Source organism: Bos indicus, chromosome 3, assembly GCF_029378745.1.
Source record: "Bos indicus isolate NIAB-ARS_2022 breed Sahiwal x Tharparkar chromosome 3, NIAB-ARS_B.indTharparkar_mat_pri_1.0, whole genome shotgun sequence".
Taxonomy (NCBI): Eukaryota; Metazoa; Chordata; class Mammalia; order Artiodactyla; family Bovidae; genus Bos; species Bos indicus.
The window spans coordinates 60,171,395-60,196,323 of record NC_091762.1 but is presented as its reverse complement, the minus strand read 5'-3'; the positions used below and the strand labels follow the sequence as shown (position 1 = coordinate 60,196,323).

Below are 24,929 nucleotides of genomic sequence, written 5' to 3'. Positions count from 1 at the left end.
ATATAATTTTACAGAGTTAAGGTATCAGCTATATTCACAATTTTGTCCTTATAAAACAATGCTTTAGTTGTCTATTTTCTCCCTCACTCTATCAAATTTAAGTGCCTTAAGAAGAGAATTTGTTGTACAAATTTAAAAGGTGGAGCATGAGAAAAGAAGAAAAGAGGAACTTATTATACTCTGCAATGACTTTTCTAGTACACTCTGTCCTTGAGTAGTCTGGAAACATAATGAAAAATATTGCTGACTTCTAGGTTCCTTTTTTGAATCGGAAATTCCGCTTCAGATCATTAAGATATTATTCTAAAATGAAACATGTATTGAATTAGTGCCTATAAGATACTAGGCCAGTTTCATAGGGAATTCCCTGGCAGTCCACTGGGTAGGACTTGGTGATTTCACTGCCGTAGTACTCAGTCGCTCAGTCATGTCTGACTGTGTGATCACATGGACTGTAGTCCACCAGGCTCCTCTGCCCATGGGATTTCCTAGGCAAGAATCCTGGAGCGGGTTGCCATTTCCTTCTCCATCACTGCCGTAGACCCAGGTTCAATTCCTGGTCAGGAAACTAAGATCTCACAAGACATATAGCATGGCTGGAAAAAGAAAAGGCAGTTTCATAAAAGTCACCTAATTCATTTTCATACCTGCCAGATGAAATATACTTTTATCATTTTATGGATGAGATAAGTGAGGTTATCTCACTTATCAGAAAGGTAAAAGTTTGCCTAAAGTATAAAGAACTAGAGTTGGGATTGGAACCCAGGTATTCTTTCTACCAAAGAAATAGCTTAGTAGAATTCTTGAGGTGACAAGAATGTTCCGTTTTATTTAGTTTAACTCCCTTATTCTATGTGTAGGTAAATCAGGGCTCTGAATAGCCCAAAGATAAAAGCTGCTGCTGCTGCTAAGTCGCTTCAGTCGTGTGTGACTCTGGGCAATCCTATGGACAGCAGCCCACCAGGCTCCTCAGTCCACAGGATTCTCTAGGCAAGAATACTGGAGTGGGTTGCCATTTCCTTCTCCAAGATAAAAGCCAGTTAGTGGCAAAGCAAGAAATAGAATCTAGTTCAGTGGTTTTTTCATTACTCCTTCATTTGGCTTCAGTGACTCTTCATGATCTTGGCTTTATTTCTGAATTACTCATGTTTCCTTTTTTTTTTAATTGGCTTAAAAAACATATAATTCTCATGAAACTCTTTAAAAAGGGGATGCTAGAATGCTTGGATTTATATCTTCATTCTTTTTCTTTTTAAAATTTATTTTAATGGGAGTATAATTGCTTTGGCCACCTCATGCGAAGAGTTGACTCATTGGAAAAGACCCTGATGCTGGGAGGGATTGGGGGCAGGAGGAGAAGGGGACGACAGAGGATGAGATAGCTGGATGGCATCACTGACTCAATGGACATGAGTTTGAGTGAACTCTGGGAGTTGGTGATGTACAGGGAGGCCTGGCATGCTGCGATTCATGGGGTCGCAAAGAGTCGGACACGACTGAGCGACTGAACTGAACTGACTGAATTGCTTTACAATGTTGTGTTAGTTTCTGCTGTACAACAACATGAATCAGCTGTATATGTACATGTATCACTACCCTCTACTCATCTTTCCTTCTAAATCTCTTTGGCTCGATCTTCTTTTTTTGCACATCTTTCATTGGTGGGCACATCCTCTGTATAACTTTTAATACTGGCTATAAAGAAAGAAAGTGAAGTCACTCAGTCGTATCTGACTCTTTGTGACCCCGTGAACTGTAGCCTACCAGGTTCCTCCATCCATGAAATTTTCCAGGCAAGAGTACTGGAGTGGGTTGCCATTTCCTTCTCCAGGGGATCTTCCCAATGCAGGGATCGAACCCAGGTCTCCCTCATTGCGGGCAGACCATCTGAGCCACCAGGGAAGCTTAATACTAGCTATACGTGACTCGTAAGTTGCATAATTTTGTATCCAACTTCCTGAGATCTCCACTAAGAGGTCTAATGAAAAGTGAAAGTGAAGTCCCTCAGTCGTGTCCAACTCTGCGACCGCGTGGACTGTAGCCTATCAAGCTCCTCCGTCCATGGTATTTTCCAGACAAGAGTGCTGGAGTGGATTGCCATTTCCTTCTCCAGGGGATCTTCCCGACACAGGAATCGAACCCGGGTCTCTGGCATTGCAGGCAGATGCTTTACCGTATGAGCCACCAGGGAAGCCCAAAGGTCTAATAAATATCTCAAATTCAACCTGTCTAAAACTGACAGATTTTTGTTTTCCTTAGCAAATCTGTTCCTCTCACCATCTTTCCCATCTCATTTGATGGCAGCATCATCCTTTCAGTTACTTTCAGCTACTCAGGCCAAAACACCCCGACATTCTCAATCCGTATTTGATGCATAGGAAAACCATATTGCCTCTATCTTTAGAATATGCACAGAATTCAGCTACTTCTTACCACCTCCACTGATACTGCTCTCTTTTGAGTCACTAGAGTGGTTCTTTAAAAAACATTGTCAGATCTTGTTACTCCTTTCAGAACCTTGCAGTGACCCCCATTTTGTTCAGAGTAAAAAATTAAAAACCTTACAAAGAAAGGTTTTGCCAGGAATGATGGATGACAACATTTTTAGAAGGTCATGTTTGTTGCTAAGTTTCTTTCTCACTAGAAGTGAACACTGTGGAGGCAGGAATCTTTGTCTTACTTTGGTTTTTCTACTATACCCCAAGCACATCTGTGCCTAGCATATAGATGGTATTGAATCAGTGTTTATTGAATTTAAGTCCATGCATTTGTTAGATATTTATTAAGCTCATAGTATATGAGCAGTGCTAGATAATAGCAAATCAGTTGCAGCCTCTGCCTTCATGAAGCTTTCATGAAATAGATGCCCACTCTCAGAGATACCAGTTCAGTTGGTCTTCTGTATATTCCAATTATATATATATATTTTTAAATTATTTCAGATGATTTTCATGCACATCATATATTGAAAGCTTATGTGTGTACACCTCACTGCAGAAGTAGATTTATTCTTAAGAATATATCATTAGGAAACTCAGAAATAACTTGGTCTCTAAAGGTTGAAAAAGAATCCTAAGCAGGAAATATTAGAGGATAAACATCCAGTAAACACTTTAGGGAGCACATACTGCACAAAGCCCTCTTTCATGTTAAATGATCCCAGTTTCCAATAACCTTACCACTTAGATCCACCGGTTTAATGGGGTTAAACTGTCTCTTTTCCAAATCTAGCTTTTTACAGCTGCTTTCACATTTTTTGCCCTATCACATATTTTGTGCTATCCTGGCCTGAAGAAAGATGTAGGAGTGAAGAGAATCAAGTTATTCTCCCAACAATGAAACTGAGTTGATAGTCTCACTGGAGCTCAGGTTCCTTATTTTTATTTCTTTTTAAAAAAAGTTTCCTTATCTTTAAAATGAAGCTTTAGACTAAATTAAACTCCCTCTAGCTGCAGTATTCTAGAATTCTGATTTTACTTTCTATATCTACATATGTTAGAATTGATAATAGTTAAAGAAACAATCAGAGAAGGCAATGGCACCTCACTCCAGTACTCTTGCCTGGAAAATCCCATGGGTGGAGGAGCATGGTTGGCTGCAGTCCATGGGGTTGCTAAGAGTCAGACACGACTGAGCGACTTCACTTTCACTTTTCACTTTCGCGCATTGGAGAAGAAAATGGCAACCCACTCCAGTGTTCTTGCCTGGAGAATCCCAGGGACGGGGGAGCCTGGTGGGCTGCCGTCTTTGGAGTTGCACAGAGTCAGACACGACTAAAGCAACATAGCAGCAGCAGCAGCAGCAGCAGCAGCAAAGAAACAATGCATATCAGAATTTGATACAGTTTTGAAGGAAGAGTTCATCATTTTTCTCATTATAGAAGTCTTTGGTGTTTCCAGGTTAACATACTATAAATAAAATTCTTCCATTTAAAGCATCAGTCAGTTCAGTTCAGTTCAGTCTCTCAGTCGTGTCCGACTCTTTGCGACCCCATGAACCGCAGCATGCCAGGCCTCCCTGTCTATCACCAACTCCCAGAGCCTACCCAAACTCATGTAAAGGATATGACAGATACCCATCATTAATATGGCTTACTGTGGGAGTGTGGGCTACCTATCATAATCTCTGGGGGAAAAGAAGGTGTGATGTGGAAGTGAGGAGGACACGTATAGAATTTCAGTTTCCCAAATGATTCTAATATCTATCATCACAACCCCCTACCACTACTTCCCACTTGAGAAACACTGTTCTGAGGATTAAACGAATAAACATACTCATTAACTAATTCAGAACCATCACTGTATTTGCATTCCAAGTAAGGAACTGTTTTATTTAGGTGTCTGTATTCTTTTTTCACTTCATTGCATATTACCTGAATTCAAAAGATTTATTTGTAGTACATCACTATCTACCATTCTGAACATCATGAAGGGGAGAATAACTGACACATTACATTGAACAGTTCATGAAACCTCTATTCTAAATGAAGATGTCTACTTCAAATAAGGTATTTCTTAAGAATCTAAACAAAATTAGAATATAATCATTTTATAAATAATTGTGGTATTTTTCAGGTGGATGGGGTGTCTTTGAATACCTTGTATTCTCTAGTTTTTACTCCAAGTAGGATAAAGAAATGTGCAGATATTTTTTAAGATAAAATTTCAGTCTTCTATAAGGTTCCTGACAGTAACCTGAAGTTAAAGTATATACCCTTAAGTCAGAGTCCTGGTTTGCTATTATAGCTCTGCCACTTACTAGCTCTGTAATCTTGAGCAAATTGCTTAATCCCTGTAGGTCTTAATTACATCAGGTATAAAATGAGGGCAATCATACTTAGATGTTATAGTTTGGATTTTATGAGCCAGTGCATGTAAAGTGTTTGGCACAGTGCCCAACTTCTAATAAGCCATTGTGTCAAAAGTAGGAACTAGAGAGGGTGGTAGTTCACATGTCTTTTTTTTTTTTTTTTAACATATAACCTCTTATAATCTGTACTAATACAAGCTTTGCAAAAATGAGGTTTTTTAGTCACTACTATGAGTTGATGCCAAACCTTCAACTTTCAAATAGTCTTTGGTTACTTGACACAAGTACTAGTTTTCCTCTGTTATGATGGTGATTTTAGTTTATTATTTATACTAAAATTGTTTTTTAATCTGTCACTAGCAGAAAAAAAAACAAAAACTTCTCCTTAATGTAGTAAATAGCATTGCAAATAGTGTTTCCCAAGCTTTCACATATAGATGAATTGTTTAGAGACAGAAGCTCAGATTTTCAGGCCAGTACCATTATCACCTTTGAAGTAAGCCCCAGGAATCTGCATTGTTATCTTCTGCTTCCTAGTAGATGAAAGTGATCCCTGGAACCACACTTTGAGAAACGTTTGTTTACAGAATAGCTGTGAGTGGCAGTCAGAAGACTATGATGATGAACCTAGTGTTGCCATAAATTTCTAGCTCTGCATCCTCTTTTAACTTCTGTTTTGAGAACGTAAGAATCTGTGTCGAGCACATTGAACTTTTTCAAAGTCAGAATATAATAAAGTAAGAAGTTCTATACATTTGGAGTGTAATAAAGAGTAAAATGCATGGAGCTGGGATTTGTAAGACTACGTTTCTAGTCTAGTTCTGCTGCTTTCTGGTGTGATGATTGGGTAAGGCATATAATATCTCTGAATCTTAGTCTCTCTGTATTTATTAATAGAATATAGGTAATACTGTATTCATCAAGAATGTCATATTGGATTAGGATATAAGTGCCAAGAAATCAGAGACTTGTTTTCGTTCACTGTTGTGCATCCAGCACCTAGAATAGTACCTAGCACATAGTAGGTACTCAATACACTATTGTCAGATGGGTGAACTGTCTTACTTAAAGTGATCTAATAAATCCTGGAACTACAAACACAAAAATGACACAGTATCTTCCCTCCGGAAGTTCACAGGCTGGGTGAGACATACATGCACGAATACTGCAGCATAGTTAAATGAGTGAGTGCATGGTGAAGATCACCTGAGGTAATGTCATGATACACAGTGCACGTTATAGGGGCTGCTGGCACTTGTAGAGAACCAAAGAAAGAATGCAGGTTCAGAAATGTATCTATTAACCCTTTAAAGCATTTCTTCAAAATTTATGGTCAGTTTGAAGTTAAGGCCCTGATAATCCAGACAATGGTGTTTGTGTTTAGTGAAGGTGGGAGCATGAAATTGGGCACACAACAGGAAAATGGGATTAAAATGAAAGTGCACGTGCTCACACACAGGTAGCTATATGCATACATATGTGTGTGTTTGATGGGGAAAAGAGCAGTGGAAATGAGTGAACACAGATCCATAGGACAATGGAGAAAAGGTAATAATGAAAGAAAATAGTAAGGAGGCATAGGTATAGCTATTCATTCTAAAATCATCCCTTAATAGTACCCATTTTAATTTTTCAGTACTCATATTAATAATAGGGTGAGAACTGGGAGTTAGGTCGGAATAGAGAGTTAGAGGAGAAGAGTGTTTAAACAAAACAGAAAGTAGGCCTAGGTCTCCAATGACTGGCACTTTATTTTATTGATTACCTGATTTATAACATCTTCACTTATTTGGAGTTTTTTTCTTTGTTTTTAAGGCTGGAGGCCAATCAACTAATTATAAAATCTTCACAATATAGAAAGTGGAAACTGCTTTTAAACCAACCTAAATCATTTTTGTACTATTGCATAATAGCAGAATTATGCTTAAAAGTCACCCACTAGTGAAAGAAAAGTGGTTTCCTATGCTATGAAAGGCAGTGTGGGTTTTTATCATCATTTTTAGACTGCTTTTTTGATCATCTCTTTAAAAAATGTGCATACTGATATCTTTCATATGCTGCTTTTTCTATTTAAATTACAAGTTTAAATTTGTTTCTAAGACAAAAGTTTATAATATGGGATCCAAGGGGTCTCTCTTGAAGATGGGTAAACCTTCTGACATTTCTGGAAAAGTTCTGTAATTATGCACATTTTTCTGAAGAGGGGTCCATTTTTCTGGAGTGAAGGTAAAAGTCACTCAGTCATGTCCCATTCTTTGCCACATCAACAGTAGCTCCAAAGTTTATGAACAAAGCAAGATCTTAAAAGAACAGTTTTAATTCATTCACTTAAATAATTACCTTTTTTAAGGACTACTATGGAGACTGAAGTATGTAGTTAAAAGTATTTGAAAGTCATCACTACATATTTTTGTTTATATAATGATCTATCACATTAAAAAAAAATACCTTTCAGAAGTATCTTGAATCTTAGAATGCGTGTCTTACCACATGGTCTGTTTTGCAGGTTCGATTCCCTTCTCACTTCAGTTCAGATCTCAAGGACCTTCTAAGGAACCTGCTGCAGGTAGACTTAACAAAGCGGTTTGGAAATCTAAAGAATGGTGTGAGTGACATAAAAACTCACAAGTGGTTTGCCACAACAGACTGGATTGCTATTTACCAGAGAAAGGTGAGCCTGTTCTTTCTTTAATTTAAAAGCTTTTTAAGTTACTACTTAAATTATATGTAGTAGAGGTATCTTCAACTTAGCACAAAGTTTTAATATTTTTTACCTTTTGAATTAATCTTATGTAGGACTTAAAGAACTTTTATAGGACTTCCTTGGTGGCTCAGTGGTAAAGAATATGCCTGCTAATGCAGGAGACAGTCCACTCCAATGTTCTTGCCTGGGAAATCCCATGGATAAAGGAGATTGGCCAAGTACAGTCCATTGGGGTTGCAAAAGAGTCAGATATGACTTAGCAACTAAACCACAAAGAACCTTAGAGCTCACAACTTAAATGAGTTTTCTCCTTGATAGAAGGGAAAGTGTATAGTCTGTATGATCATTTGGAAATATTTTCCTTGTCAAATTTTTCCTACCCATACCTTTTACTTTTCATATGCCATGGCAAGTACATATTAGTGTCCTAATAATCTGCACTTCAAAGCTGATGTAAAGTCACAGTAGTAAGACAATATGTAAACAAATATATCCACCTACCCAGAAGTACACAGCCAGATTTAATAACATTTAATTGTTGGATTCATTAAGATATTTTTCAATCATCATTACTTTACCTTTGGGATAAATTGAGACATTTAAGAAAACCTTTGTTATGCTGAATTACCTTTATCTCTCCTTTTCCTTCTTAAATGCCCAGTTAAAGATAATTTATATGAATGAAGTGTTTTCATCTTGAATATGTTAATTTTTTCTTTTTCTTTTCCTATAAAAGCAAAACATCTAATGTCTCTGAAATTTGCCATATCTAATAATGCCATGAAGCAAGCCATATGAGTGAATTTCCTTGGGAAAAAAAATGTAAATGCTCTAATTGTAAATAGTCATTTTTCTAATTTATATTCTTATAAAAGATTTTTTTAACACTTAAAAAAAAATTTTAATTCAGTAAATAAAAAACATAGCAAGACCAAAGCAATGTGAGTGCAGTACAGCCTTTGTATCTCAAAGAGGGATTCAGATAATCTCTTAACCATTAAATTCATTAAACATTGCTGTTAGCATTATTATCTCAACTGAATGTGTTATATAGTCAAGAACAAAGTCCAGAGCAACTTAAAATAGATTTTAGATGTAGTGAATAAATAATGTGCTTTCATGCTGTCATGTCTAGCTCTTTACCACCTCATGGACTCCAGTCTCCTCTCTCCATGGGATTTTCCCAGGCAAGGATACTGGAGTGGGTTGCCATTTCCTCCTCCAGAAATAAACAAACATATCATATTTTCCCTAAATTTGCCAGCACCAATGTAGTGCCCTAAAATTTATAAAAGCAACACTGTAATGTCTCATTTTAATCTTTGAAGTAATTATATGGGATAGGTGATGCCATTTTTCCCAATTAACTGATAAGAAAATCAGCTTAGAAAGGTTAAATGCTTTAAATTGTTTGAGCTGTTAAATAACATCTATATTAGCTTCCCTGGTGGCTCAGTGGTAAAAGAATCCACCTGTCAATACAGAAGACACAGGTTTAATCCCTGGCTCGGGAACAACCCCTGGAGAAGAAAATGGCAGCTCACTTCAGTATTCTTGCCTGGGAAATCCCAAGGACCTTGGGGGGCTACATTCCTTGGATTTGCAAAGAGTTGGACGGGACTTAGCAACTAAATAACAACATATTTAATTCTGGATTCTTCAAATTCCCAATTCCAGGACCACATTAGTCCTTTCAGTTCAGTTCAGTTCAGTTCACTCGGTCGTGTCCGACTGTTTGCGACCCCATGAACCACAGTATGCCAGGCCTCCTTGTCCAGCACCAACTCCCAGAGTTTACCCAACTCATGTCCATCGAGTCGGTAATGCCATCCAGCCATCTCATCCTCTGTCGTCCCCTTCTCCTCTTGCCCCGAATCCCTCCCAGCATCAGGGTCTTTTCAAATGAGTCAACTCTTCGCATCAGGTGGCCAAAGTATTGGAGTTTCAGCTTCAACATCAGTCCTTCCAATGAACACCCAGGACTGATTTCCTTTAGGTTGGACTGGTTGGACTCCTTGCAGTCCAAGGGACTCCTAAGAGTCTTCTCAACACCACAGTTCAAAAACATCAAATCTTCGGCGCTCAGCTTTCTTCACAGTCCAACTCTCACATCCATACATGACTACTGGAAAAACCATAGCCTTGACTAGATGAACCTTTGTTGGCAAAGTAATGTCTCTGCTTTTTAATATGCTGTCTAGGTTGGTCATAACTTTTCCTTCCAAGAAGTAAGTGTCTTTTAATTTCATGGCTGCAGTCACCATCTGCAGTAATTTTGGAGCTTAAAAAAATAAAGTAAGCCACAATTTCCACTTTTTCCCCATCTATTTGCCATAAAGTGATGGGACCGGAAGTGATGGGATCTTCGTTTTCTGAATGTTGAACTTTAAGTCAACTTTTTCACTCTCCTCCTTCACTTTCATCAAGAGGCTCTTTAGTTCTTCACTTTCTGCCATAAGGGTGGTGTCATCTGCATATCTGAGATTATTGAGATTTCTCCTGGCAGTCTTGATTCCAGCTTGTGCTTCATCCAGCCCAGCGTTTCTCATGATGTACTTTGCATATAAATAAGCAGGGTGACAATATACAGCCTTAATGTACTCCTTTTCCTATTTGAAACCAGTCTGTTGTTCCATGTCCAGTTCTAACTGTTGCTTCCTGACCTGCACACAGGTTTCTCAAGAGGCAGGTCAGGTGGTCTGGTATTCCCATCTCTTTCAGAATTTTCCACCGTTTATTGTGATCCACACAGTCAAAGGCTTTGGCATAGTCAATAAAAGCAGAAATAGATGTTTTTCTGGAACTCTCTTGCTTTTTCAATGATCCAGCGGATGTTGGCCATTTGATCTCTGGTTCCTCTGCCTTTTCTAAAACCACCTTGAACATCCGGAAGTTCACGATTCACATATTGCTGAAGCCTGGCTTGGAGAATTTTGAGCATTATTTTACTAGCGTGTGAGATGAGTGCAATTGTGCGGTAGTTTGAGCATTCTTTGGCATTGCCTTTCTTTGGGATTGGAATGAAAACTGACCTTTTCCAGTCCTGTGGCCACTGCTGAGTTTTCCAAATTTGCTTGCACATTGAGTGCAGCATTTTCACAGGATCATCTTTCAGGATTTGAAATAGCTCAACTGGAATTCCATCACCTCCACTAGCTTTGTTCCTAGTGATGCTTCATAAGGCCCACCTGACTGCACATTCCAGGATGTCTGGCTCTAGGTGAGTGATCACACCATCGTGATTATCTTGGTTGTGAAGATCTTTTTTTGTACAGTTCTTCTGTGTATTCTTGCCCCCTCTTCTTAATATCTTCTGCTTCTGTTAGGTCCATACCATTTCTGTCCTTTATTGAGCCCATCTTTGCATGAAATGTTCCCTTGGTATCTCTAATTTTCTTGAAGAGATCTCTAGTCTTTCCCATTCTGTTGTTTTCCTCTATTTCTTTGCATTGATCACTGAGGAAGGCTTTCTTATCTCCTCTTGCTATTCTTTGGAACTCTGCATTCAGATGTTTATATCTTTCCTTTTCTCTTTTGCTTTTCGTTTCTCTTCTTTTCACAGCTATTTGTAAGGCCTGCCCAGACGGCCATTTTGCTTTTTTGCATTTCTTTTCCATGGGGATGGTCTTGATCCCTGTCTCCAAACCTCAGTCCATAGTTCATCAGGCACTCTATCTATCAGATCTAGTCCCTTAAATCTATTTCTAACTTCCACTGTATAATCATAAGGGATGATTTAGGTCATGTCTGAATGGTCTAGTGGTTTTCTCTACTTTCTTCCATTTAAGTCTGAATTTGGCAATAAGGAGTTCATCATCTGAGCCACAGTCAGCTCCCGGTCTTGTTTTTGCTGACTGTATAGAGCTTCTCCATCTTTGGCTGCAAAGAATATAATCAGTCTGATTTTGGTGTTGACCATCTGGTGATGTCCATGTGTAGAGTCTTCTCTTGTGTTGTTGGAAGAGGGTGTTTGCTATGACCAATGTGTTCTCTTCGCAAAACTCTATTAGCCTTTGCCCTGCTTCATTCCGTATTCCAAGGCCAAATTTGCCTGTTACCCCAGGTTTTTCTTGACTTCCTACTTTTGCGTTCCAGTCCCCTATAATGAAAAGGACATCTTTTTTGGGTGTTAGTTCTTAAAGTTCTTGTAGGTCTTCATAGAACCGTTCAACTTCAGCTTCTTCAGCGTTACTGGTTGGGGCATAGACTTGGATTACTGTGATATTGAATGGTTTGCCTTGGAAACGAACAGAGATCATTCTGTCATTTTTGAGATTGCATCCAAGTACTGTATTTCAGACTCTTTTGTTGACCATGATGGCTACTCCATTTCTTCTAAGGGATTCCTGCAGTAGTAGATGTAATGATCATCTGAGTTAAATTCACCCATTGCAGTCCATTTTAGTTTGCTGATTCCTAGAATGTGACATTCACTCTTGCCATCTCCTGTTTGACCACTTCCAATTTGCCTTGATTCATGGACCTAACATTCCGGGTTCCTATGCAACATTATTCTTTACAGCATCGGACCTTGCTTCTATCACCAGTCACATCCACAACTGGGTATTGTTTTTGCTTTGGCTCCATCCCTTCAGTCTTTCTGGAGTTATTTCTCCACTGATCTCCAGTAGCATATTGGGCACCTACCGACCTGGGGCGTTCCTCTTTCAGTATCCTATCATTTTGCCTTTTCAGACTGCCTCAGAAGGCAGTAAAGTGTGAGCGTGAACTCTGGGGTTATGTAGACATTGATTTGAATCCCAAATCAGCCAACCATTAGGAGTGAGAGCTCAAGGAAATTACTTAACTACTTTAAAGCATCAGATTTCTCATCCTCAACATTTAGGTTAAAGTAGAGAATGCAAAAGAAGGTAGTTTGGAGAGAAAAAGTAAATAGATTGGCTCTATTTTTCTTGCTGGTTGAGGTGTGTTTCATACAGTTGTCATGAGGTAATTTGTTAAGTAAATAGATTTTAAATCATCATAATTCCATCATTCAGACAGTACCACTGTCAACAGTTGGCATATTTCTTCCTTTTATTTCTGTACTTTTCCTCACTACAGTCCATTCCCATGACTTTAGTAACCACCTTCAATAGTAAATCTGCATCCTTCAGGCCTTCACTTTCCCCTCAACTTCAGACTGTGCATGCATACATAGTCATGTCCAACTCTTTGCAACCCCGTGAACTATGTAGCCTGCTAAGCTCCTCTGTCCATGGGACTTTTTAGGCACACTGGAGTGGATTGCCATTCCCACCTCCAGGGGATCTTCCCTACCCAGGGATCAAACCTGAGTCTTCTGCAGCTCTTGCATTGCAGGAAGATGCTTTACTCATTGAGCCATCAGGGAACCACCACATCATTTTATGTAGGTTTATAATGTGATTTTTTTCAATTTTCAAGATACTTATATATTTAATATGTGGAATTTTTATAAATATTTATGAAAAATACATATTTCAGTTTTCTCCAGTTTTATTGTAGTAAAGTACACATAACATAAAATTCAATATGCTAACCAAATGTAAGTGTTCTGTTCAGGGACATTAAGTACATTCATACTATTGTGCCACCATCACTGCCATCCATCTCCAGAACGTCCTCCTGCAGAACTGAAACTCTGTACCCAATAAGCAGTAATTCCTTTGTTTTGTTGGTCTTCCCAAAGATTTATTTTGTATTGGGGGATCTTAATTGGGATTACGTGTATTAATTAGAAGAAAACCAAAATCTTAAAAATTCTTCATAATGAACATATTATATTTTGCAGTTATTCAAACATTTTCTGTTATTTGGTAAGGTTTTAGAAACCTCTTCATACAAGTCCAATTTCTTTCTCAAAGTTTTTCCTTAAATTTATATTTTGGTTGTTACTGTGAGTATGTTTCTTTCCCATTAAGAGTATGGGGGAGAAAACATTTCTATGTTTATTATGATTGGCCACCTTACTAAGTAAATTCTGTTATTGATTTCCTTAGATTTTACTGGAAGATCATCACAGTGGGTAGAGGTGTCATTTGTCTTCTTTTTAATATCTTTTATTTCCATTTTGTTATATGCTAGAATGTCTAGAACAATATTTCAAAATAGTGGGCCTGTTGAACAGTCTTATCTTGTTCTCTTTTGAATGGGAATGCTTTTTATGCTTTACCACCAGATATGATATTAGCCATTTGTCTTGGATAAGTATTCTTGATCAGGTTAAGGAAATATCCTTGAGTGCCAGTATATTGTATTTTATCTTCTTTGACATGTTAGTATAAAGAGTTATATTAGTGAGATATCCTAACATTCCTGAAATGAATATCCTTTAATCATAGGGTATTATTATCTTAATATCTGCCTGAAATTAATTTGCTAAAGCTTTATTTAGGATTTTTACTTCCGTAGTCTTAAATTTTATCAACCTATAGTTTTTGTTTTTCTGGAGTTGAAATTATATAGATTCATAAAATTAAGTTGGAAATTTTCCATCTTCCTTTGGGAAATTTAAGAAAGATAGGAATTATATTTATACCTTGGAAATGAAAACAAATTAATTCTGTGGATATTGGCCTCTTCAAATTTTGCCTCTTATTGAGTTAATTTTAGAATTTTATATTTTCCTATAAACTCATTTATATACCTTTGTAATTATCGCTATATTATCTTTATGTTATAGTATTATTAATGCTATATTTAGATGAATTAATTAAATTTCCTTGAGGTTTGTCCTTATTAATATTCTAAAAATTTATGATGTATTTTGACTATTTTAAAACTTATATTTAGAAATAAACATTTCTGTTACTTAGCCAATATTTACTATTCTATACATACCATGTATTTTAAACAATTACTCTTAAAAGGGGTAGAACTGCTACTGCTCATCCAAATGATGAATCTAGGTTAAACAGCCTATCTGCTGAGAAGTAGCACAGTATAACTTGTTATTGTATTGGGCAAATTGATTAATAGTAAATCTTGATGATTAACAGAAATGAACTTGGGAATCTCTGAATAATTTACAAATAGAAATAATTCAGTACTTTAAAATAGCCATTTGTTTTAGTATCATGTCAGTGATAAGTATGTAGATAAGTACAAAAATAATAGTAAATTTGAATAGTTTTCATAGTCTGTAGACTTTGACCAAGTGCTCATGAACAACAAATAGTCAAAGTCATCTGGCAGAAAGACAGAAATGGAAGAAAATGGCCTGGACAGCTCATACTGTACAGTCATTTTCTAGAGATGATTGTCTCAGTAGGTGTGATCCTAAATTACTGCCTGGCTAGACATGAAGCGACTGTCTGCTTAGCTCATTCTTCTGTGTGGTGCAGACCTGCAGGCCCCCATACAGGGCACACAAGGCAACCAGTTAGACTTCCCATTCCTACTTATTTTTTACCTTATTTTTTTAGATGTCTTGTTTGTGTGTATCTTGTAATAATTTAGCCATGTGTGTAAATTATTTATAAATAAAAAACTGTATATTTATTGGTGATATATACTCAAAGATGTTCAGTTCAGTTCAGTCGCTCAGTTATGTCCGACTCTTTGTGACCCCATGAATCGCAGCACGCCAGGCCTCCCTGTCCATCACCAACTCCCGGAGTTCACCCAGACTCACGTCCATCGAGTCAGTGATGCCATCCAGCCATCTCATCCTCTGTTGTCCCCTTCTCCTCCTGCCCCCAATCCCTCCCAGCATCAGAGTCTTTTCCAATGAGTCAACTCTTCGCATGAGGTGGCCAGAGTACTGGAGTTTAAGCTTTAGCATCATTCCTTCCAAAGAAATCCCAGGGCTGATCTCCTTCAGAATGGACGGGCTGGATCTCCTTGCAGTCCAAGGGGCTCTCAAGAGTCTTCTCCAACACCACAGTTCAAAAGCATCAATTCTTCGGCACTCAGCCTTCTTCACAGTCCAACTCTCACATCCATACATGACCACAGGAAAAACCATAGCCTTGACTAGACGAACCTCTGTTGGCAAAGTAATGTGTCTGCTTTTGAATATGCTATCTAGGTTGGTCATAACTTTCCTTCCAAGGAGTAAGCATCTTTTAATTTCATGGCTGCAGTCACCGTCCACAGTGATTTTGGAGCCCAAAAAAATAAAGTCTGACACTGTTTCCACCGTTTCCACATCTATTTCCCATGAAGTGGTGGGACCAGATGCCATGATCTTCATTTTCTGAATGTTGAGCTTTAAGCCAACTTTTTCACTCTCCTCTTTCACTTTCATCAAGAGGCTTTTGAGTTCCTCTTCACTTTCTGCCATAAGGGTGGTGTCATCTGCATATCTGAGGTTACTGATATTTCTCCCGGCAATCTTGATTCCAGCTTGTGCTTCTTCCAGTCCAGTGTTTCTCATGATGTACTCTGAATATAAGTTAAATAAGCAGGGTGACAATATACAGCCTTGATGTACTCCTTTTCCTATTTGGAACCAGTCTGTTGTTCCATGTCCAGTTCTAACTGTTGCTTCCTGACCTGCATACAGATTTCTCAAGAGGCAAATCAGGTAAAAGATGTAAAGGCATATTAATCAAAACTCATTGAAAATCACTGGTATAAATATTAGAAACAGCTCTGGACTAAAAGTGAAGACTTATGAATTTGAAACCTACTTTAGCTACTTACTAGTCATATGAACTTGATCAACTTTCTGTTTTATAATCTGTAAAATGGGAATAAGGCTACCTGCCCTGCCTCTCTCATGGTGTTATTTTGAGAAAGAAATGAAACCACATGCATATAATTATTTATAAACATTATAGATGCTGTGTAAACTGTGATGTTATTTTTTCAGCTTTTAAAATCTTTTCCTCAGACATATTTAACACACAACATAATCTTTATAAAGACTTATTTTAAATAATGGAAAGACATTTTATTTTTAGGATCCAAAGAGAAAAATGTTCAGAATTTAACACTTTTGTAATTCTAAAAGACTTTTTTTTCAAATTTCCCAGAAAGTTTGATAGCCAGATATTTTAAACAAAATAATCTTGGGAATAAAAAAAAAATAAACAGGAAGGAATTAAGGAAAGGAGGATAGAAAAATAGACTTCAGAAATAAGAAACTGATAAAGGAAAACTAGAGTTCTGTAACTTTCAATTCGGTTCAGTTGCTCAGTTGTGTCCAACTCTTTGTGACCCCATGAACCACAATATGCCAGGCCTCCCTGTCCATCACCAACTCCCAGAGCTTGCTCAAACTCACATCCATCAAGTCGGTGATGCCATCCAACCATCTCATCCTCTGTAACCTTAAGTACCAGCATTTTGATGGCAGCAGTGAATTATCCTAGAAATCTCAAGTTTGTTGGCCTGTACCATATTTTGAATGAAAATGTTAAGATTAACAGCAAACCTATAGTTAGTTTCTTCTTTTAATGTTCTTATCATTTAGGGACTTAAAGGCATTTAAAGATTGCCACTGCATTAGTAATAATAAGAATTTATTTTCGTTAGTGTTTGGAAATTCTCAGGCCTTTCTTTTTCCTGTTTTTCCATGCAACCAAGCAACTAACACTTCTGACACTTCCTGTCTGGAGATACCAACTGCAAGTCCAGTTTGTGCTTCTAACTAACAAGCTATAGATCAAGATTCCCCCAAAACCTTGGGGTTCAATTAATTTGCTAAACTGGCTCACAGAACTGAGAAAAGTTGTTTACTGGGTGACCAGTTTATTATAAACGGTGTAACTCAATAATAGCCAGATGGGAGAGAGGCCTAGGACAAGGTGTGTAGAAAGGGGATCCTAGTTTCGTGCTCTGTCCAGGAATGCCATTCTCCCCAAGTCCCCACTGGTTCACCACCCCAGAAGCTCTCCAAAATCCAAACGCTTTCCTTTTGGGGTTTCATGAAGACCTCATTATATAGGCATGATTGACTCAATTACTGCCCTTTGGTGTGAGTGTTCAGTTGCTCAGTCATGTCTGACTCTTTGCTACCCCAAGGACTACAGTCCTCCAGACTCCTCTGTCCATGGGATTTCCCAGGCAAGAACACTGGAATGGGTTGCCATTTCCTCCTCTAGTGGATCCTTTCAACCCAGGGATTGAACTGGTGTCTCCTGTGTCTCATGTATTGGCAGACAAATTGTTTACCACTGAGCCACCAGGAGAGTCTAATTGAACTCAATCTCCAGTCCCTCTTCCCTCAGATCAGGTTGTGGTTTTAGTCACTCAGTCCTGTCCAACCAACTCTTTACGACCCCAAGGGCTGCAACACGCCAGGCTTCCCTGTCCTTCACTATCTCCCGGAGTTTGCTCAAATTACTGTCCATTGAGTTGGTAAAGCCATCCAACCATCTCATCATCTGTCATCCCCTTCACCTCCTGCCTTCAGTTTTTCCCATCATCAAGGTCTTTTCCAATGAGTTGGCTCTTCGCATCAGGTAGCCAAAGTATTGGAGCTTCAGCTTCAGCATCAGTCCTTCCAATGAATATTCAGGACTGATTTCCTCTAGGATTAACTGGTTTGATTTCCTTGCTGTCCAAGGGACTCTCAAGAGCCTTCTCCAGCACCCCAGTTTGAAAGAATCAATTCTTCAGCACTCAGCCTTCTTTATGGTCCAGCTCTCACATCAATACATGACTGCTGGAAAAACCATAGCTTTGACTAGATGGACCTATGTCATCAAAGTAATGTCTGCTTTTTCATACGCTATCCAGGTTTGTCATAGCTTTTCTTCCAAGGAGCAAGCGTCTTTTAATTTCATGGTTGCAGTCACCGTCCACAGTGATTTTGGAGCCCAAGAAAATAAAGTCTGTCACTGTTTCCATTGTTTCCCCCATCTACTTGCCATGAAGTGATGGGACCAGATACCATGATCTTAGTTTTCTGAATGTTGAGTTTAAGCCAGCTTTTTCACTCTCCTCTTTCATCTTCATCAAGAGGCTCTTTAGTTCCTCTTCACTTTCTGCCATAACGGTTGTGTCATCTGCATATCTGAGGTTGTTGATATTTCTCCCAGCAATCTTGATTCTAGCTTGTGCTTCATCCAGCATGGCATTTTGCATGATGTACTTTGCATATAAGTTAAATAAATAGGGTGACAATATACAACCTTGATGTACTCCTTCCCCAGGTCAGGTAGTAAACTGAAAGTTCCAACCTTCTAATCACAGTGTTGGGTACCCTGGCAACCAGCCACCCTACTTAAGTTACCTATAGGCTTTCCCAAAGACACCTCATTAACATAAAAAAAGACACCTTTGCCATGCTCAACTCAGGAGATCCAAAGGCTTTAGGAGCTTGTGCCAAGAACTGACACTAAGACCAAATATATATATGTATTTCTTATAATAAATCATAGTATCACTCTTCTTTTCTCTGTTTCTCAATTATAGGTTGAAGCTCCATTCATACCAAAGTTCAGAGGCTCTGGAGATACCAGCAACTTTGATGACTATGAAGAAGAAGATATCCGTGTCTCTATAACAGAAAAATGTGGGAAAGAATTTTGTGAATTTTAGAGCAACAAGATGACATCGGAGCTCACACTCAGTCTTTGCACTCTGTTAAGAGATAAGGTAGAGCCGAGACCCTCCTTGTCAAAGCAGTTACCGAGTTCCTTCATTCCAGCGACTGAGTGAGGTCTCTATTCCCGTCATCCGTGTGTGCACTCTGCATCCACCTCTGTAACAAGGCACCGCTAAGCAAGCATTGTCTGTGCCATAACACAGAACTAGACACTCTCCTGCTTCCCTTTGGTTCGTCATTCTTCTCTTCTTCCACATCCATTCCGTCCTGTTTCATTTCCATTAATTTTTCTGCAAATAGTGCTCATTTTATTTTCTTGGTGTTTCAAATGGGCAGTGTTATGGCTATGTGACTTGGAAGGGAAGGATAAATGTTGCTTTTAGTAACTCTTAACCAATATTTGTGTTGGTCAGTTGCTTGAGGATATGCTTTCTAATAATTATTTTTACTTTGAATAGCTCATACTCAGTTTTTGCCAAAACGCTGGACAGTTTTTAAAGATAGAATGTCTTTTCACCAAGGATATTTACACAAATAAAACATTAACTTTCCTAGAACTCACTAATGCAGAGTAGCTAGACCCAGCAGTTTGGATTCATACAGATCAGAAGCTCTGTGTCACTTCACTGCCTTTTCTGTCATCCTCCCCTTGAGTAAATACGTGACCAACCTGTGCAGTGTGACAGTCTCATTTGCAGGAAAAACTAATAACATGGATCATAATCATCCAGATTCTCTCACTTGGTACCAGCACTTATGTAGGTATCAAGAGAAGAGGTCTAAGATTTATAAACTTTAACTTTCCATAAGGATTTTAGACAGTATTTTAATAGAACATGACTAATGAAAGTGACAAATTTTTAAGTTTCTCAAAAAGTCCCCATTGTAAACTTTTTAAAGGAAGAGAAATGAACTAAAAAGAACATTGATGTGAACAAATACTCATCTAAGCCAAACAAATGGCTGGATTCTTGTAAATGATACAGAGGCACTTTTGTTTAGAGGTATTTTGTTTGTTTTGCTTTGCTTTGCTTTGTCACAGTTAAGAACAAAATTTGTTGCCAGGTGATTATGCTGGTGTACTGTATGTGTCAGCCTGAGATAGAGGCGCTGCTGCAACTTCAGCTTTCGTCCTGTGCCTCGGCAGTGAGGAAAGGGGACAAAACTGCCACAATTGTATTTTAATTTTGAGGTGTGGTATTTTTAGATATGTCATAATTTCTAGCTTCTTTCAGTAAATGGAATTATGATCATGCAAATACAATTTTAGTATTTGTTTTTTTATGAATATTTTTTTGCCAGCTGACTTAATAACATTGCTATCATGTGGAAATTTCAAGCATTTTTGCCCATTTCGTTCACTGTTTGTTGAGAATCCATGGCTTAACTCAATTTTTAAAATTTTTTTTTTCTTTGCTTTTAAATTTCCTGTCTGGTTTTATCTCTGTGTGTCAGTGACCTATCTTAAAACAACACACCAAAATAGTTGAAAATAAACTGTGTTCATTTTTATGATCAATTTACATGCATATAAGATGGGTTGTGTTTAATCAGATTGATCTTAATGTATATAAACACTCTGCTTCATTATCAGGGCAGGTAGGTCACCGATTCTACTTCTTTTCATGTGTACCACACCTTTGTAAACCCTTTGAAGATGCTGAAGAAATGTGTCTGAGATGTTCTCTGCATCAGTCTGTACGTCTTTGGCTGTCGAGTGTTTCTGCATGGTCATGTCACCTAAAGCTGATGCTGATTTGTTGGCCCACTTATATTTAAAATGTGCAAGGAAAATATGAAATACTTTGCTGTAGCAAATTTTATGTAATAAATATCATGTTAATAAATCTAAAACATCATTTGTATAAAATAATTTAGGTTTTTTGTATTTCATTTAGACCCAAGAACATGCTGATCATGTATTCAATATGTATGCTATAAATGCTATGGTACCTATGTTGTATATTATTGTAAAATTATTACATAATTTTAGTAAATCATGGGGTGACGATTTGATTATTACATTTTTAGTTTTCAGTAATTAAAAAGATTTCTGTGAATTCTTAAAAAAACAAAAAGAAAATCATTGAATTACTGTTACCTGGCACAAATTTGCTATAAAATCTGCCTGGGTGGATGACCCGTAGGCATGCATTGGTTTTGAGGGCTAGTTAGCCATTCCATTGAACTTCCATTTGAAAGATATGAGCAAGCTTTGTCCCAATCCATCAAGGGAGTCTGTTTCCAACCACTCAAATACACTGAATTAGAATATCTTAGAATTATATAAAACTCCCAGTTTCAGCCACAATTTAGCCAAAAATAAGATAAAAACTTGAATAAGAAATAAGTGGAATGAATCAGTATTTAATCTCAGATTACATTATTTGAAACAGAAGACATAGTAAGGAGATGACATTGTCAGGAAAGGAGCCATAGACTGAAAGTCAAGGCATCTGAGTGTCGAGCCTTGTCTGTCACTGTCAGCAGTGATCTTGGCCTCAGTTCTCTTATCTGTGAAATGGACACGTTCCATTAGGCAGTTTCTAAGGTCCCTTCTAACTTCCCCATGTTTGATGATTTTTGACATTCTGAGGGGATAACATGCTTTGAAGTAAGTCTCAGTAAGCCGATATTCTAGGGCATCTTTCTTCTCCTTAATTCTTGCAGTGTTCTTACAGTTCTTTGAATATCATGAGAACCTCGTGTCTGTTCTGATTCCTTCCTCCTTCACTGATGCTAATTATCCAATTGATATCAAACTGTCAACCTACCAAAATGATATTGTGGCTTGTGGGCATTGCTGTCTTGTTCTGATATGTTCCTGTGGTGAGTGCCCATTGGCCTGAAAATACTCATTGTAAACCTAAAAAAATCATTTTTCTTTCCTACTGTTTTTTCTGCTTGTTGAAGAATCAAATGAAATAATGTATGTGAAAGCACCTTGTAAACTGTAACCTATCAATGTAAAATGTTAAGGTGTGTTGTTATTTCATTAATTACTTCTTTATTTAGAATGGAATTTCCTATGCACTCCTGTAGCTAGGAAATGCTGAAAACAACTGTGTTTTTTAATTAATAACTGCAAAATTAAAGTATCTTAAAAGGATAGAACAATTTGAGTCTTGGATTCTATTTAGTACCCTTATTTCCTGATTTATTTTCTGTGTATACTTCAGATGCTTATGGATTCCTAGTTCTTATGTATTTGGGTGAGAACAGAGCAATAAAGGGTCAAATGGCCACTAGCCTATTCTAACTGGGTGTTCACTGAGAAACTACTAGACTTATTCCATAGTCTCTAAAGTGTTTCTCCTTTTTCCTAATACTGTTAGTCTATATTACTCATAAAATAATGTTGAAAATATTCATATTCTAAAGATTAACACTAGAAAAGCCCTCACCCTTACTTGGTAATAATGAACTATGAATTTATATATTTTTTTCCTTTAGAGGTGTTTTTGAGCTTCACCATTACCTCTTCTGGTTTCAGCCAGATTAATTAATGTGTATTACTACAGTTGTCATTTACCTCAAGAAATACCTTTTTAGGTAATTAATAACTTACTATTTTTTGTTACTACAAACGTTTATAAACATTGATGCATTGTATAGCCAGTGACTGCTTCATTTTATCATTGTTAAGCTTGTGTAAATTCTCGTTTCTTCATTTCTGTATGTAACTGGTTCTAAAGATCTGGGCATATCTTCACTCCAGAACTATCATCATTTGAAATTCCCTCAACTTTTCTCTTACAAATATTGGATATGACGTTAAATACCTTCAGTTTAGCTTTGCTGAACATTTTCTATATGCCTTCTGATAAGGGTTGAATTGTGTCCTACCAGAATTCCTATGTTGAAGTCCTAACCCACAGTACCTCAGAATATCGTATTTGAAGGTAGGCCCTTTAAAGGGATAATTAAGGTACAATTAGGTCATATGGTTGGGCCCTAATGCAATAAGACTGTGTCTTTATGAGAGGAGATTAGGACAGAGAACACACAAACTGAGGGAAGACCATGTGAGACCATAAGAGGAAGAGGACCATCTACAAGCCAAAGAGAAAGGCCTCAAAAGAAGCCAACCCTGCTGACACCTTGGTCTTGGACTTCTAGCCTCCAAGAATGTGAGGCAATACATTTCTGTTGTTTAACCACCCAGTCTGTGGTACTTTGTAAAAGCAGTCCTAACAAACAAGTACACCCAATGAGTATACTCCCATGGTGAATGGCTTCCAGTCATCTCCCCTCAAATGCTTTATACTTGGCTAATACTGGCTTCCCCCATGGCTCAGTGGTAAAGAAGCCATCTGCAATGCAGGAGACACCAAGAAGCAAGTTCGATTTCTGGGTTGGAAAGATCGTGTGGAGGAAATGGCAATCCACTCCAGTATTCTAGCCTGGAGAATCCCATGGACAGAGGGGCCTGGCGGGCTACAGTCCATGGGGTCACAAGGAGTCAGACACAACTGAGTGACTAAATAACATCAAGACTCACCATAAACCAAAAAAAAAAAAAAAAACTATGGTCACAGACCTCACTTCACCTGCTGCTTGTTTCTATTCTTCCCTGGGGTATTGGCAGGAAACAGTAGCTAATGAGAGAGAGGGTAGTAACTGAAACCATGACTAACTCCTGGTCTGACTTACCCTTGGCATCAAACTATCTTCTTGATAATACAACATAAAATTGAACACACCAGACTCATTGAGTTGAGTCTTTCAGTTCAGTTCAGTCGCTCAGTTGTATCTGACTCTGCAACCGCATGGACTGCAGCACACCAGGCCTCCCTGTCCATCACCAACTCCCTGAGTTTACTCAAACTTATGTCCATTGAGTTTGTGATGCCATCCAACCCTCTTATCCTCTGTCGACCCCTTCTCTTTCTGCCTTCAATCTTACCCAGCATCAGGGTATTTTCTAATGACTCAGTTCTCTGCATCAGGTGGCCAAAGTATTGGAGTTTCAGCTTCAGCATCAGTCCTTGCAATGAATATTCAGGACTGATCTCATTTAGGATGGACTGGTTGGGATCTCCTTGCAAGGGACTCCAAAGAGTCTTCTCCAACACCACAGTTCAAAAGCATCAATTCTTCAGTGCTAAGCTTTCTTTATAGTCCAACTGGCACATCCATACATGACTACTGGAAAAACCATAGCTTTGACTAGATAGACCTATGTCATCAAAGTAATGTCTGCTTTTTCATACACTATCCAGGTTTGTCATAGCTTTTCTTCCAAGAAGCAAGCATCTTTTAATTTCCTGGCTGCAGTCACTGTCCACAGTGATTTTGGAGCCCAAGAAAATAAAGTCTGTCACTGTTCCCATTGTTTGCCCATCTCATGAAGTGATAGGACCAGACACAATGATCTTAGTTTTCTGAATGTTGAGTTTTAAGTCAACTTTTTCACTCTCCTCTTTGTTTATCTCTTAATGCTGATGTTAATGCAACAGCCAAAAGGAAAGTGGGATGGGGATAAAGGGCTGGTGAGAGAAACCCAGTTGGTTCATTGATTATTGATGGGGTAGTAATACTCACAGCCAATGATTACTTTAACATGTTAGTTTTTCCTTGGTTCCTGTAACAAATTACCACAAAATTTGTGATTTAAAACAACACAAATTTATTATCTTAGAGCTGACATACGAAGTGAGTCTTTCTAGATTAAAAATCAAAGCATTAGCAGGCTTGTATTCCTTTCTAGAGTCTCTAGGTTTCCTTGCCTTTTCCAGCTTCTAGAGGCTGCTTACTTTCCACATAGAAATGATAGAATATATTTTCAAATATCTTTAAGGATACATTAATAGATTGCACTCAAAACAAGACAAACATCTCCACAGACAGAAAAGATGAAAATCCACAGTGCTAAGTGGGGGCTAAAGCCACAGACATACTAATAGGTAAGATTTTTATTACAGTGAGATAATGATA

General features: G+C 37.9%; 1 protein-coding gene across 8 annotated transcripts in view; it reads left to right on the top strand.

Annotated features, from left to right (window-relative positions):
* Positions 1–22,109, top strand: part of PRKACB (protein kinase cAMP-activated catalytic subunit beta) — a 142,893-nt gene extending 120,784 nt beyond the window's left edge. For all 8 annotated transcript variants that reach the window (XM_070786220.1, XM_070786216.1, XM_070786217.1 and 5 more), the window contains 2 exons: positions 7,316–7,480; positions 18,860–22,109. In XM_070786220.1, the coding sequence (XP_070642321.1) occupies positions 7,316–7,480; positions 18,860–18,985 (291 nt within the window). In that variant the 3' untranslated portion in view covers positions 18,986–22,109. The remainder of the gene's footprint in view (positions 1–7,315; positions 7,481–18,859) is intronic.
* The last annotated feature ends 2,820 nt before the right edge of the window (positions 22,110–24,929 follow it).